General features: G+C 43.8%; 1 protein-coding gene across 6 annotated transcripts in view; it reads right to left on the bottom strand.

Annotated features, from left to right (window-relative positions):
* Positions 1–16,301, bottom strand: part of ERG (ETS transcription factor ERG) — a 314,438-nt gene that overhangs the window by 127,333 nt on the left and 170,804 nt on the right. Inside the window, exon 1 of one of the 6 annotated variants that reach the window (XM_005907416.2) lies at positions 6,179–6,337. The exons of 3 other annotated variants lie outside the window; for them this stretch is intronic. In XM_005907416.2, the coding sequence (XP_005907478.1) occupies positions 6,179–6,196 (18 nt within the window). In that variant the 5' untranslated portion in view covers positions 6,197–6,337. Of the gene's footprint in view, positions 1–5,448; positions 5,472–5,618; positions 5,969–6,178; positions 6,338–16,301 lie in introns of those variants that run through there. 2 more of the 6 variants (XM_070377251.1, XM_070377264.1) reach the window with 2 other exon arrangements.

Below are 16,301 nucleotides of genomic sequence, written 5' to 3'. Positions count from 1 at the left end.
AAGGAGGTTATGACAGCCCACTCCAGTGCTCTTGCCTGGAGAACCCCCATGGACACAGAAGCCTGGCAGGCTGCAATGCACGGGGTCACATAGGAGCTGGACATGACTGAGTGACTAAGCACGCAGCACACGGCAGGATACTGGTTATACAAACCATAATACTTATTTTAGATGGAATATAACTAAGCATACAAATTACACTTTCCAAAAGATGTTTGTGACGTGGGGAAATGTGTGTCAAACGACGTTCACTGAGAGAAGCAGGACGGTCAGGGAGACGGAAGGACAGACAGAAACAGAGTAGGAAGACACACCGAATGCTGGGGATCTTCCCTGGCTGGCTGGGCCCAGGAGCGGTTTATACTGACTTTGCAACGATTCCTTTTTTCATTTTCTCTATAGTGAAGCTGTTTTATGACCGTAATTTGCACAAAACAAGACATGCGTTTTTCAAAATAAATGAAAATAATTTAAGGGAAACAACAATGGAAGGATGCAACGGTCAGAAGCGAGAGGCTCTGCAGGCCTCCGCCCTCCTCAGCCACGGAGCAAACAGCCTCCACCCTCAGAGCAGGACTAACTCAAGCCTCTGAACAGCCAGGCCGTGAGGCACCCCCGGACGTTCTCTCTGCCCTGGTGTTCGGAACCTGCCGGGTTGCACCCTTATATCCAAGGACTCCTAGAGCTGCCCTGGCCTGTCTCCTCCGGCTCCCATGTGCCCTTCCCTGCCTGGGAGGCTGGAACAGTGACCTGTGGAAGCGACCCGCCCTTTTCCTTGTCTTGGTGAGCCTCTGGAGCTCACAACGGGAGCCGGGCGATGGGGTACACAGACTTCAGAGCAGCGCCAGGAAGACAAGGCAAGTTCACCAGCAAAGCTGAGACGTAGATCACCTCATAGCATCTGCCTGAGCAGTTACTGGAGCTCTGCTGTCCTGGACTCACATCAGAACAGGCATTAGGATTCCACGTTACAATCCCACCTTACAGGGGAGGAAGCGGAGCTCAGGGCCCTGGCGCAGGGTCACGGGACTGGGAGGGACTCAAAGGCAGGGGTGTCTGTGCCACAAAGCATCAGAAACCTCAGGGGCAATCTGAAAGAGTCCCCGGTGAAGAGAAGAGCTGTTCCCCATGCATTTGGGGTCCCCGATGCATTTGAGGCCGTCCCTTAGCCCAAGAAAAGATCCCGCCGGAGCGGACGTGCCCTCACCACTGGGAAGGCCTGAAGACAGTCTTGGTCAGGCCCTCTTCTCGGAAGGTCTTACAGTCAGAGAAGCTCTCATCCTGGCTTTCCCACAGCCTCTTGTACCGTGATGCTCTTCCGTGCCAGCTGTTAGAGCAATCCATCTGCCAAGTTACTGGGGTGCCAAGGGGTCCAAGACGTACAGCTTTGGGTCTCTCCTTCCTACATAAGGAGCCTTACTCTGGAGGTCTAAACACAGAAGTCATCTTTTCCTGAAAGCACCGGGGATGCTGTTTCACTTATTTATTTTATTTGTATTTGTACGAACAGTTTTTCAACTTTCCTGGTGGCTCAGATGGTAAAGAACCTGCCTGCAACGTAGGAGACCCGGGTTCAATCCCAGGGTTGGGAAGATCCCCTGGAGAAGGGAATGGTTATTACCCACTCCAGTATTCTTGCCTGGAGAATCCCCATGGACAAAGAAGCCTGGTGGGGCTACAGTCCATGGGGTCACAAAGAGTCAGACATGACTGAGCAACTAACACACACACACATGGTTTTTTAAGAGATATAAACAAGTGTATGTATGTGTGTAGGGGGGGGAGAGATTTAAACAAAGATCTGTTTTGTAAAAAAAAAAAAAAAAAGAAAGAATCACTTTAAACAAAAGATGGATAATTAAGAAATGGTTCGGGAGACTGAACAACAACAAAGAAACGGTGCAGACTTCCAGAATGTTCTCTGAGAGCACTGTAGTCCCCCATAAAGGGGATCATGAGAAGAATAACCCCCAAATTCTATCCTTTCCAATTCCCTTTCCCATGGCCACTGAGGCAGCATGCCCAGGAGGGCAAACAGTGTCCAGAGCCACCCACGGACACGAGCACAAGTCATTTTAAGATTGTTCAGTCATTGTTAAGTCATGTCTGACTCTTTGCGACCCCGTGGACTGCAAGCACGCCAGGCTCCCCCGTCCTCTACCACCTCCTGGAGTTTGTTTAAACTCATGTCCATTCAGCTGGTGACGCCATCCAACCAGCTCTTTTTAAGATCACGGCCGGTAATTCTACTTTCAGGCCAGTGCTCTGGGAATACAACCTTGACTTAGTGGGGCAGCAGTATTTTACTTTCTAATACTTCCATTGTCACTGACTGCTAAAGTAGCAAGAGATAAAACAATTCAAATTTCACTTAAGCCAATGAACTGTTGAAAAGTCAGATGCCCCAGGGCTGTTCAACTCCTTCGTCATATCCCTCAAAATACTATATATGAAGGAGACCAGCTTCCTTCGTATGACCCCGAGGTTTTACACAAGTTTGCTTCACACCTGATAGCAAATACTCAGCAAATGCCTGCTCTGCGCAAGGCACAAAATACATAGAAGAAGTTTTATGCTTTTAAACTTTCTTTTTTTCTTTTTTTAACTGAAGTACAGTTGATGTACACTATTGTAAGTTACTAGAGTACAATATAGTGATTCCCAATGTTTAAAGGTTCTATTACATTTCCAGGGCTTCCCAGGTGGCTCAGTGGTAAAGAATTCTGCCTGCCAATGTAGAAGACTCAGTCCTTGGGAAGATCCCCTGAAGAAGGGAATGACAACCCACTCCAGGATCCTTGCCTGGAGAATCCCATGGGCAGAGGAGCCAGGTGGGCTACAGTCCATGGGGTCGCAAAAGAAACCAGACATGACTGAGCAACTACACACCAACTCCATCCGCAGTTATTAGAAAATACTGGCTATAACCCTAGGGGTATGCACATGGCCTTGTAGTTTGTTTTATGTGGAATAGCTTACCCTCTTCACCACGCTCCTCTGGCACCCCTCCCCTCCTTTCCCCATTGGGAACCATCAGTTTGCTCTCTCCGCCTGTGAGTTTGCTTTTTCGCTTGTTCCTGTCGTTACCTTCACTAGTCTGTTGCATTCTTTAGAGTCCACATACAAGTGATACCACAGTGATCATCCAAACCCCCAACTTCTGTCAAATCAAAGAGAGGAACTTCTGGAAACAACTCACAGGGACAGGAGTCGCCTTCTCCCTCCACAAGCCTTGCTAGGAACTTTCCATCTCCTGTCTGGTTCCAAGATGCTCTCCACTCACAGCTGAAACTGGGCCCCTAGTTGCCACACGGGTGATAAAGGAAAGCCCCCACAACTCCTCCTGAAAGACTAAAGACCTTTACACTCTAGGATCGGGGGCTGTAACCTGTGGCTCCCTGGACCACCCAAGGACAGAAGTAGATTACAACAGAATTGCTTCCCCTGTCACTCTGTGTATGGCCTTTCCTGCACTTAAAAGCATTATCCTGAGAAGCCACTGCAGGCTTCATCAGACTCCCCAGTGGCCCAAGACATAACAAAGGATCAGCAAAGTCTTTGGGAGACTGGATTAAAAAATCCTAACTGAAGCAAAATCAAGTTCCAAGGCTAACAACTAGCTCCTTGGAGTCAGTAAGCAAAGGCAGTGCTGTCTTGTAGAGAAGGCAGGAAGGGGGTGTTAAGGACCCCCAGTATTGTCAGGTGGCTCAGAAGCCCTGGAAGCACCAAAACTGACTGAGGAATTGCATGTAAGGGCTTCAGTTTTGATGCTTCTATACGTTTCTATTAGAGCTCTTAATCTGATCTTAAAATTCCCGGACCTTTAAGCAGAAATGGATACATTCACATAAACTCCCAAAATTCTTTTAAAATTCCCATGGAAACACTCTGTTCCCATTTCCAAAATATGAAGGGAAAGTGGGGCTGAGGATCATAAAGACAGGACACAAACACTGAGCTTTTCAAAGTGCCTCATAGGGTCTTATTCAAGAACAAAAAAATAAAAAAGAAATCCACTCAGACACAGAGGAACAACTTCAATTCTGTGCATCTGATACCTGATCAACTAATTGATTTTATTTACTGAAACAACAAAAAGCAGAGAGCATTTGGGACTGGCAATTGCCCATACGACAAACTGTTTCCTAATTCCGACAGACAGCCACGGCCTTAATGTTCCCTATGCTAATTTGAGCTTTGCGCTAACATAATTAAAACTGTAGTCAACAGACTCGGGCCGCCTTTTTTCCACTCTATAAACAAGTCTGTAAAATCATCGCATTACTTTACCCAGGAAGCCTAGCAGAACATGTCTTAAAGGAAGTTACCTATAAAGAGGGTCTATTTTATTTTAACAGAGAATTAAAAAGGGTCCACTCGAAGTCATTTTGAAAGTTTACTTAAGCTATAGACAATATAAAGAGAATGCAGTGTAATCAAACGTTAAAATAAGCAGAATGTCCTGGATAAGTGTAACTGTTGCCAAAATTCATTGTGAAAAATCACAAAGACATTGAAGCTTTGAAAATATCTTCATCTCTTAGAAATGTATACTTTAAACAATCACACATTTGTATTGTATGCAAAACACACCCCACACTCTAAAAGATGGACTGTTACTTCAATGTCCTTTGATACACTGATTTTCTGAAACACACACATAACTGTACCCAACCTATTCAAAATTTACAAAGAACATTAGACTCAGCTGCTATGAAATATGGACATGAAAAAGGGTGAAAATAAGAATTAAAAAGGTAGCATTTGAGGTTATAAAATCAAACAATTTCTGCTCACATTGCTGAAAGTAGAGCATGTCAAACCCTAGATCTTAAGATTTCTTTCTACATCATTATATTTCAGGAGACTTTCAATCCTTATAGCCAAAGAAAGAAAAATCTCTGTAAGATTAAAGTCTTTGAATCATACATTGATGATTAATTTTTCATATGTAATTGACCATACCTTGAAAAACGAAACATATCTTGAGAAATAAAGACTGAACAGAACTTCTGAAACACAGTGTATACAGTAAGCATTAATTAAATCCTCTCACACACGCATTTCAAATTCCAAATCAAGAAGGATTTTTAAACATTGTCATGGTCCAATTCTGAGCAACCTCCATATTCATGAGCTTTCCAATTAACTATAACCCTTGATGAAAACACAGCCAAATGCTTTTCACCTTCATGCAGCAAAACTAAAGACACACAACCAAGAAAACTTTCTTTTTCCTCTTTTCAATATCTGATTTTGCTGCTCATTTTTTTTCTCATTTCTACACATGTCACCAATCTGGCCTTGAAAATACCGTTAACAGGCCACTTCGTGGACTCTCATGCTGCCGACTAAGCGTCCAATTGGCTTCACCACCAGGAATGAGGCCACATTTGTATTTTCACCTCCACAGATTCACCTTCACCTTCATCTCTCTATGCTACTTACCAGAAACGTCTGCAAGAAAAACAACACATCAGACCACACGCCCCAGCGCACAAAGAACAGACAGGCAGTTCCCACAAGGCAACCATCACGGGGAAGACAGTCTACTCACAGTGCTCCGAGAAGTAGGTACTTTATTAAAGATAAATACATAACCGAACACACTGAATTACCACCATGTGAGTTATGAGAACGCCCCGTGCTCAGCCTGAAGGTTCCACAAAATCAAGGCAACACTGGCAGGTCCCATGACCGACAGACAGCCACTTGCTTCACTTCCACAGGGACCGGCTGGCATCCCTGACGCTATGGAGGCCTTCGAGAACATCCGAAAGTTCAACATTTCCAAGCCCATCTTTTCCTCCGACCCTGCCCTCCAACCTCGCCAAGTCCATTGCCTTCCAGCGGAGGCACCTCCGGGCACCGCTACAGACAGTTAAAAGAATAGGAAAATTCGGACGCGTGCTGAAAAGCTTTTGCAAAAGTCATCCACAGCCCTCAACCGTGAATTTAGAAACCCCAACTTTTTTCTGAGTTTGAAGTTTTTAAGCCTTGCGGATGGTTGGAGTAGGAAAAAGGAAATTTACTAGGCAGTGCAAAGGAAATCTTGTTGTCCTCTATTGTGGTAGTGGGGGTGTTGCCCAATGCTAACTTATCTGCCTTGATAAAGGAAACCAAAGAAAAAAGTAACAAGCACAAGATTTGGTCAAACGAAAAGGACCCCTCTCCTTACCTTAATAGTGCTGGCCATAATGCAATCAAGTTTATTGATCGTTAATAAATGTTAATAATAATTATTGCTTCTCTCTGACCAGAAAGTAGTTTTGATGAGGTTGTTTAGAGCGGATGAGATTGTGCTAAGTCTGGGAAATGAAGTCAGCCAATGGCAGGAAGAGGTTTCTATTGGTCCTGGCTGCCCAGCCCGAAGAAACAGGATATTTGGGAGTGGAGAGATAAGAGACCCTGAAAACAATGTTGTTTTTCTTGATGATATGCAGCCAGGAGATTTTTTTTTTTAATTAAAAAAAAAAAAAAAAGACATCAATTGCCTGGCCTGGGATGGCCACAGCAGGTGTGACCCAGTGTGCCGCCGTGTGACACGCCGCTCGGGGAGGGCAGGATACAGATGTGGCGGGACTCCGCATGCCTTCACGTGGGCGGCGAGCACCCAGGGCCCCTGGGCATGGAGGGCGCCCTGCAGCCGCGGGGCAGGCCTCCTGGGCCCACGTCTCCCCGGATCCACCGCGTGCCCAGGACACGGGACCTGCGGCTGCTGGCCCCACACTCCCTGGTCCATCCTCCCCAGAGGCAACTCTGCAGGTGGTGCTTATTTCTTGCTAATAGGAGAGGATGTTTAATCATAGGATGCTTAATAACAGTCATTCTTTCGCCTGCTGATTTTTAAGCTTCGTTGGTTCAGCATCTCAGAGTGAATGTTCCAGAGTAGTTTCGTTTTCTCCTTCCAAACATAGAGAATTGCTATTGCCTCCATAATAAACCAGGCTTCCCTGGTGGCTCAGCAGTAAAGAACCTGCCTGTCAATGCAGGAGATGTAGGAAATGCAGGTTCGATTCCTGGGTCGGGAAGATCCCCTTGGAGCAGGGCATGGCAACCCACTCCAGTATCCTTGCCTGGAGAATCCCATGGACAGAGGAGCCTGGCGGACTACAGGCCATGGGGTCACAAAGAGTCAGAAACGACTGAACACAAGAAATTGGTTGAAAAGTGCAAAGCCTCTAGGGTGAGAGTGACTAAGAAAATAAAGAAGAAAATAAACCTGTCAAATGGTCGTTTTCAAATGTTTACTTAAAACCCAAAGAACTTAAACAATAACACATGTTTTCTAGCTGAAAATATCAAACTGACCCCACCCTGACAAGTGTCCAGGCTGCAGACAGCAGACCCTGAGAGAACCCCTGGCTACAGAGGGATGCCATATCCTCATTAAGTGTTTTAAAATCCGAACTGCAAGTTCAGGGCCACACGTCTGTTTTCCACTCGGAGGAAGTGCAGCTAACGCAGGCCTGAACATTCCTTAGAGGGTTTCAGGCCTTTTAATTACTCACTTGCAGGAAATTACTTGTTCTCTGGAAGAAACAACATTTTGCTTTGAATGGAGCCACACGAAAGCTGGGCCAGAAAAGAGGTGTGGTCTCCAGAGGGGACCCACAGAACACAATAGACCCAACCCTGAGTCATCCCGCAGCGCGAGGTCTCAGAGGCCGACGGTCACTGAGCTGACTTCACACAGACTTTAGGCCTGCCTGTGTCAGAGCTCCAGAAATGAGCCCGCGTGCCTACAGATTTTACTGATCCCACGATTTCCCCCTTGGCTTAGAACAGCAGGAGAAGGGAACCCGAGGAGGAGGAGGGATGGGAGGAGGGAGAAGGAAAGAAAGGAAAAGGGAGGGATGGGGAGAAGGAGGGGAAGGAAGAAAGAAGCAAGGAAAAGAAAGAAAAAGAGAGAAGGGGAAGCAAGAAAGAATGAAGGAGAAGAAAGAAAGAAGCAGCAAAGAGAAGGTGTAAGAAGTTTCATTCAGTGTAAAAATCAGACCCTGACCAGTGCTCAGCATCTGCATTTCGAGGGGACGCTGATTTCCGCTCTTTTCATCTCCAAACAATAAATGAGATGGCAGGCTGATTAAAATTGTGTTTCCCCTAAAATTTCAAAGTACTGAGTTGTTTTATCTGGGCAGCTTCCACAAGGATTCAGGAGCACTGGAGGGAAAAAAACGCTCTTTCGGCTCCACTGAGATTCTTGTTTTTTACTCTGCTAAGAAGCATCCATCTTTTAAATGTGAATGGTGGCACCCTAATCAGCAGAATTCTATTATGGATTTTCCAAAGAGCAGCCTTAAGTAGGGTGCCCACTGTGCTTAAAAAAACCAAAAAAGCCAGGGAAGAAAGTTCTGCCTGGCCCCATGTCACCCCTGCCCCACTGCAGCCTGGGTTCTAGCCCAGCCCTGGTTCCCTGCAGCAGGAAAGCAGCAGCATTTTTATGGAGATCTAATTCTTCCTTGAGGGGTCTTGCCCTGAACTCCTTGGTTCTTGTCTAACTCAATCAAAGAGTGAACAGTGAAAATGTCTAAATCTTCATTCAGGAATAACGTCAAACTTCAAATGCCACAGGATATCATGTATGTGAGGAATATAAAATATGACACGCCCATAATGCTCACGTTAATTTTTAAAAAAGAAATAAAATATGACACAAATGAAGCTATGGAGGAAACAGAAACAGGCCTCCAGGCACACAGAGGAGATCTGTGGTTGCCAAGGGGGCGGTGGGGGCGGGAGAGGGATGACTGGGTGTCTGGAGTTCGCAAATGCAGCCTTGCAAACTATTATATATAAAAATGGATAAACAGCAAGGTCCTACTGTATAGCACCGGGAACTATACTCACTGCCCCATGATAAACCCTCATGGAAAAGAATACGAGAAAGAATCTATCTATGTATAACCGAGTCACTTTGCTGGACAGCAGAAATGAACACGACATCGTAAATCAACTTTACATCCATGACATTTTAAGAAAACGAAATAATGTCAAACTTAGAGAAAAGCTACAACGTAACTTAAAGAACTTCTAATATCCTTTTTACCAGCTCCTCCAGCTTTAGTGATTTATATCTGCTTTGCTCTCTCCCTCTCTTGCATATATATATACATACATATATATATACAGATTTTATTATTTAATAAAATTTTATTAGACTAATGTATTTGCTTGGAACTTACATACAGAAAACCCAGTGACACTCTTTGATCTAGTTCCTGAAGATTCCACCCATAAGTTTCCTTTTGTCTTATTTTAAAAATGCATATACTATAGAAAATGATGGAACAAAAATTCCATTTTGAGATAATGAGCTATAAATTCAGTTACAAAATTAAAACAGCAGATCTTCCTCATTTCTAAGGACAAAAGTTGACTGATTCCTGTTATCTTCCAAGAGAATTATTCTGGATGTCTAAAACAGCATAATAGCATCTCAGCCCAGGATTCTCTATTTAATGCAAAATTCCTAAGGGGAAAAAAAAGGGGAACTTCAATTGACTTTTGACAACATAAGGCATATCTATTAATTAGAATATAGTAATACAGAAACCATTTCCCAAACATTATTCTAGGCGGAAGTCATCTAAAGACAGATGTATCACTTGGTGCTCCCATTGCTGCTGCTGCTGCTAAGTTGCTTCAGTTGTGTCCGACTCTGTGCGACCCCAGAGAAGGCAACCCACCAGGTTCCCCCATCCCTGGGATTCTCCAGGCAAGAATACTGGAGTGGGTTGCCATTTCCTGCTCCAATGCATGGAAGTGAAAAGTGAAAGTGAAGTTGCTCAGTCGTCTCCGACTCTTAGCGACACCATGGACTGCAGCCCACCAGGCTCCTCCATCCATGGGATTTTCCAGGCAAAAGTACTGGAGTGGGGTGCCATCGCCTTCTCCGACGCTCCCATTACACACACCCAAGCCTCTGCCACCAAACGGACTCAGCATGAGATCACTCGGCAGCCTAAGGACTGAGCTGCCTTCCAGTGTGACACCACTGCTTCTTCAAGAAAGCCACCCTGCGGTCACCGTGCAGGCCTCTTTCAGGGACAATCTTAGGGAGCCTCCGTATGGGTCATCCTTCCGCGAATCTCTCAAGCCAGGGTCATCTTCTGCCCTGCTTGGTTCACAGTAAGCACCGTGGTGGCACGCTGAGGCTCCCCCAGCATCCATGTGAATAAACTGCACACTTCCACTCTGTATTTATCCATCATGGACCCACTGACCATAAAGTTACCAAAACCTTTCATCAGCCTGTTCATATCCTGCGTGTCCGGACTCTGCAACCACATGGACTGTAGCCCACCAGGTTCCTCTGTCCATGGGATACTCTAGGCAAGAACACTAGACTGTGTTGCTGCTTCCTACTCCAGGGGATCTTCCCAACTCAGGGATCAAACCCATGTTTCCTGCATCTCCTACATTGGCAGGCGGATTCTTTACCACCTTGCCACCTGGGAAGCCCATTCATATCCTACTCCAAATGAAAAAGGAAAGAGTGTAAAATAGAACCTACAATTACCATAACTATAAAAGGAGCACTGCCATTTATTACCCTAAAACCACATCTTCCTATTTTCTAAAGAGTCATCAAATTCCCATCCTTGTTCTCCTACAAACTTCTCTGCGTGGGATCTACACGGGAAGGTCAAGGGTTGAGAACACTTGGAGCGAGGGCAACACAGTTCTGAAAATGACGTATGAGCGTAGCAAGGAGATGACGAGCCAGAATCTTAGTTGGAGATGAAACAGAAGACTCACTCATGACTGACAGCTTGATCCCCGTATTCGACATCCATACCATGACAGACTTATCGTTACTGGAAATACTGCAGGAAAACGATGCAGAAGATGAATACTTAGTGATACAGAAAATTACAGTACGGTGTCTGGTAAGTTAAAAGTCAGGTTATAATGGAGAATTATATCACAGACTCACTTTGTTAAAAATAAAAAGGCCAAGTAGAAACATCAGTAGGCCACATACAATAGTAATAGAGGATCTTTCATTTTTTTTGTTTTTCCTCCTTTCCTTTTTGGTTTACCTATATTTTCAAAAGAGTTATAATAATTTCAAAAAAAAAAAACAGATAAACAAGTAAATAATAAAACAGAATGAAGGTTGCTCAACTATTCTATAAAAATGCACAATATATTGCTTTGTATGTTTACCAAGTCAATACCATGAAAAAAACAAGGTGAGGAACACGAGAGAAAAGTTCTAGATTAAATGGAATTTAAGACGCTCAAAGCCCAAATCTAAATTCTGGTCTACAATTAGATACTGGTATCAACAAATTTGACGTCGAAGACTTTTCTGGAGCTGCCAGATAAATTCGAATATATGATGATTGCTGCATCATATTACAGAATTTATTAACTATTTACATTAAAAGCTTTAATAATGCTTTGTAGAAAAACTGCCTTACTATTTACAGCTGCATTCTGAAGTACTGAAGATGAAAAGTCAGTAACTTATGCAACTTATGTAAAATCATGAAAAATAACAATGTGAATATGACAAAATTATACAATAGCCAAACCTCAATCATAACTTATATGAGTATTCATTGTACTATTTGCTCTATTCCTTGAGTTACAAAATTTTTATAATATAGTGCTAAATAAAAAGTTCTAATAGATTTCTTTCTTTAAAAATGTTACAATAAACATAAGTTACACTGTAATAAGAAACCTACGTAAGCAACATGCAACGTTCAATTTCTTTTGTAAATATCTGTATAACATGTAGCACAGGATATCCGTTTGTCAAACTCTATACATGTGTGGACCAAAATTATTTTATAGACTTCCACAAAAATAGGGTAGGGCTTCCCAGTTAGCTCATACAGTAAAGAATCCATCTGCAATGCAGGAGACCTGAGTTCACTCCCCGGGTCAGGAAGAGCCCTGGAGAAGGAAAGGGCAACCCACTCCAGTATCCATGTCTGGAAAATCCTCACGGTCAGAAGACCCTGGTGGGCTACAGTCCATCAGTCCATGGGGTCGCAAAGAGTCTGACACGACTGAGTGACCAACACTACACAGATCAGCTGGTAAAGAATCCGCCCGCAAACTGGGAGATCTGGGTTTGATCCTTGGGTTGGGAAGATTCCCTGGAGAAGGGAAAGGCTACGCACTCTAGTATTCTTGTCTGAGAAATCCCAGGGACAGAGGCTACAGTCCATGGGGTCACAAAAGAATCGGACAAGACTTAGCGACTAAAAAATAACAAGTATAAAGTAGCTTTCTGATTCATTTCAGTAAGGAAACCAAATCGGACACTTGTGTGCTTTGTGACGGTCATCTCTCTAGCTTTACTCCCTCCAGTCAGTGAGTGCCTTGTCCATGCCTGGCGCTCCGGTGGGCGCTAAGGAACAAAGATGACAGGACTTGATCCAGCGCCTGGGTTCTCAGCGTTCAGGAAGCCTCTGTTCAGCGACTCAAATTCCTCATACACAGAGCTTGGGATCAATCCATAAAACAGACTCTTTATGGACAAAACAATAGGACCAAAGTGCCGAATATTTATTGTTCCTAGGATGACACATGAACCTTAAAATGTATAATATTTGGATTATTCAAGAGAGCCCGGCAAGAAGGATGTCCCACGGATTTTTGGCAGGGACATGCCTGAGATTGTAGATAAGGATCAGTCCTCTGGAGCAGCCCCCACAATGGAAAACTACATCATTCAGTGGAACTTTTCCGTCTCTATCAATTGGAGGATTTGCCTGAGAACACAGGCAGCATAAGGCACTCTTAGCCCCAAGGTCACCCATCGTCTACTCGGCAAGGACCACTTTTCCATTCGAAGCAGACCTCACGAGTACAGTTTCATTAGGTAAGACGGTATGTGGCATGCCCTCCAGCCACACATGAAGAAATAATCCAATTTCCATTTAAATAACTAATGTTTCAACAGGTTTCTCTAAGTGGTTAATGCATTCTTTAGCGTCTTGGTGGATTTGAACTAATCTAAACCAAGGAAATTGTTATCACACAGTAAATCCTCAACTTCTCAACACCAGGCTGCAATTTCCTTCATTTTGAAGCATGTGTCAAGTTCAGTTCTTTAGGCCCAGATGGAGCAATGATTTCAGTGGACACGATTTCACAAGCATCACCTATATCCTCACGTTTTGCCAACTTTGCCTCTTACCCAATGGTTCTAAAAATGCCCGAGTATTAAAACCCGTACCAGGAACCCTAAATATGTCAATTTAATACTTAAGGCTGAAAAACATTTTTTTTAAATTTTATATTGGTGTATAGTTCAGGTGCACAGCAGAGCGACTCAGCCACACACAGACGTGCATCCATTCTCCCCCAGACCCGCCCCCATCCAGGCTGCCACGTGACATGGAGCAGAGTTTCCTGTGCTGCACAGCAGGTTCGTATGAGACCCCCTATATGCAGAATCTAACAAGAAATGACACAACATTTTTTTTAATTAAAAAGCAAAAACAAAAGAAACAAGAATAATTATTTTGACACACTCATTTAAAGGAGCATTCAAATTTCCTGTTTCAAAGATCACACTTCTATATACAATTTATGAACCATTGAGCGCATTTCAAGGTCTTCATTCACGTAACCGGGCATAAATAAGTATCAATGTTACAGTCATCGGATTGCCACTGGTCACCACCCATAACTAGAGGGCTCAAAAAGGTACGTGGCCATCCACCATAAGGCTGTCCTGCCCCGCCACCTGCTTCTCAGACCTAGGGTTCTGTGTCTGAGTCATGTCCTCAGTCCTTCCCCCCAGCCACCCCAAGAAGGTATCTGGGGCTGTTGAAATTAACTTAGATTTTGAACATTTGTTATACTTCTAATTTTTTTTTAAATGTGTCAGTCTCACTTATAAGATACTGAACATCAGCATTTATTTTTGTCTTAATCTATAATGATTTTGTAAATTATCCCTTAAAGAAATGATACACTATTGCTCAAAAGAAAGATCATTCACATTGCAGCATAATGTCACTCAGTTAATGGAAATTTACAGAGAAGCCTGCTATCCACAACTGCTCCCCTTGCTTATAAAGGCTGTTTTAGTCTCAGACTGAGACGACTTTTCTTTCCACGTCACTCAATTTGATGTGAGAGCTGGACCATAAAGAAGGCTGAGCGCCAAAGAATTGATGCTTTCAAACTGGTGCTAGAGGAGACTCTCGAGAGTTCCTCGGACTGCAAGGAGATCAAACCAGTCCATCCTAAAGGCAATCAACCCTGACTATTCACTGGAAGGACTGATGCTGAAGCTCCAACACTTCAGCCACTTAATGCGAAGAGCCGACTCATTAGAAAAGACTCTGATACTCGGAAAGACTGAAGGTAAAAGGAGAATGGGGGAGACAGAGCTCGAGATGGTTAGATGGTATCACCAATTCAAAGGGCAGGAATCTGAGCAACCTCTGGGAGATAATGAAGGACAGGGGAGCCTGGCGTGCTGTAGTCCACGGGGTCGCAAAAAGCCAGATACGACTTGGCAAATGAACAACAACAACAATGTGTTTATGCTTTTGCTGATTTATTTCTATCGCAAATGGAATCAGAAAGGAAGCCACAGAACCATGCGCTGTGCCATAAACAGTGCATTTAGATTTGCATGGGTGTCAACAGGCAACCTGCTGACTTAACTGAGTCCTAGGCCCGCACTTGAAGGCGGGGGAGGCAAACAGGGTCTGCCCCACTCTGGCAGCCCCACCAGGCTGTCTTCTCCCTGCGCTGCCCCTCTCTGCATCAGGCCCCTCCTCTGCAGGGCATCCCCTCCACCTGCACCCTCTCTGGACCACATCCTCTCCCTCTGCAAAGAGAAGCAAGGAAACTTTCTCTTTCGGAAGGTGCGGAGCACAGGCCAACTTTTTTTTTTTTTTTCCTACTTCACCCTCACGAAAAGAAAACTTGCTTAATTCTACTGAAATGCACTCAGCTGACTGGAAACTAGGAGGTAGATGAATTCACAGTTTGCTTCCGATCTGTGCTGTGCATACACCAGCATATCATCAGGGAAAGCTTCAGTATCCAGCCGGGACAAGTGGAAATGTTCCTTCTGAATGTATTGTCAGTGGGCGGCCAGAGAAGCCGCGGTTTGCCTAGTGGGTACTATTTTACCCTTTATAACAGCTACAAAAAGAATCCTGCCTCAAGAACTTGGGGAAGCAACCGCCTACTGTCCAACGAACTACATTGCTTTATTTGCTAGTTGGAAACCAGAAGCTTCGCCGGGAATTTCCTTTTGAACGCCTTGGGCTGTGGTCACTAGAGGGCGCTAAGTGTCCCTCTAAAAGGTCTTCAGAGGGGAGATCAGTTCAGTTCAGTTCAGTCGCTCAGTCGTGCCTGACATTTTTTTAGAGGGGAGATGAGTATGCCTAATTCTTGCCTCTTACATTTCTTGAATTGGTATTATAACAATATGAAATTATCTCATTTTAATCCATTAAATTCAAAGTCCAATATTCAAAATGTAGGAATTTTTTTGAAAATTAAACATTTTTCAATATCATGGGACATAAAGAAACATAAATAATAAAAAATAAATATAAACAGATATGCACATAAGACTAAGTCATTCTTCTGGGTGAGATCTGACCATGGAAATTGTATAATTGTTCTACATCACTGTGAATAATTTCAAACCCTGAAAAATATCCTATTTCATGATAATTCTAAAGGGTTCAGTAAGCCCCCAGTGCAAGTTCCATCAAATAAATGGTAAATTTTGAATGCATTTATTTTCTGTTTTCAGGGCTAACACTTTACCTAAAGTCAGATATCCTTTCCAGACTTGAGGACTGAGGGATACGGATTATACTGTAAAATGTGAAAGAGACTTTGTCCTCTCTTCCTGTAGCTCTCAACTGCTTATAATGCAACACATCAAAACGATACACAATATGGAGGTATATATAAATAGAGTTGAATAAAATGAGCCTTAAAACTAAATACAGGAGTCTTCTTGAGAATCATCCTATTATGCAATTACACTGACTTTGAAGGTCATCAACAGGCTATACACTTAAAGCAAAATTCAGTGCCTTGGAAATATTTGCAAAACAGAAAAAGTTAATTGATTTTGCAACTTTTCTCTTTTTTGTCTTCGCTTGTACTTGAACATATCTGTGTATTTCACTGTTTTCCTTTCACTTTGGTTCGTGTACCAAGAACAGTGAGGTCAGTGGGTGAGGGCTGTTCGCGCTTCTGGCTGTCGGAGGGGGGGCTCCCACCAACATCTGAAGGGCCCCCCGGTAACTGCGATTGATGACGGATTTTTCCCCTCGGTCTGCCAATGGAGC

This window comes from Bos mutus, chromosome 1 (assembly GCF_027580195.1).
Source record: "Bos mutus isolate GX-2022 chromosome 1, NWIPB_WYAK_1.1, whole genome shotgun sequence".
Taxonomy (NCBI): domain Eukaryota; kingdom Metazoa; phylum Chordata; class Mammalia; order Artiodactyla; family Bovidae; genus Bos; species Bos mutus.
This window is presented reverse-complemented; position numbering and strand designations above follow the sequence as displayed.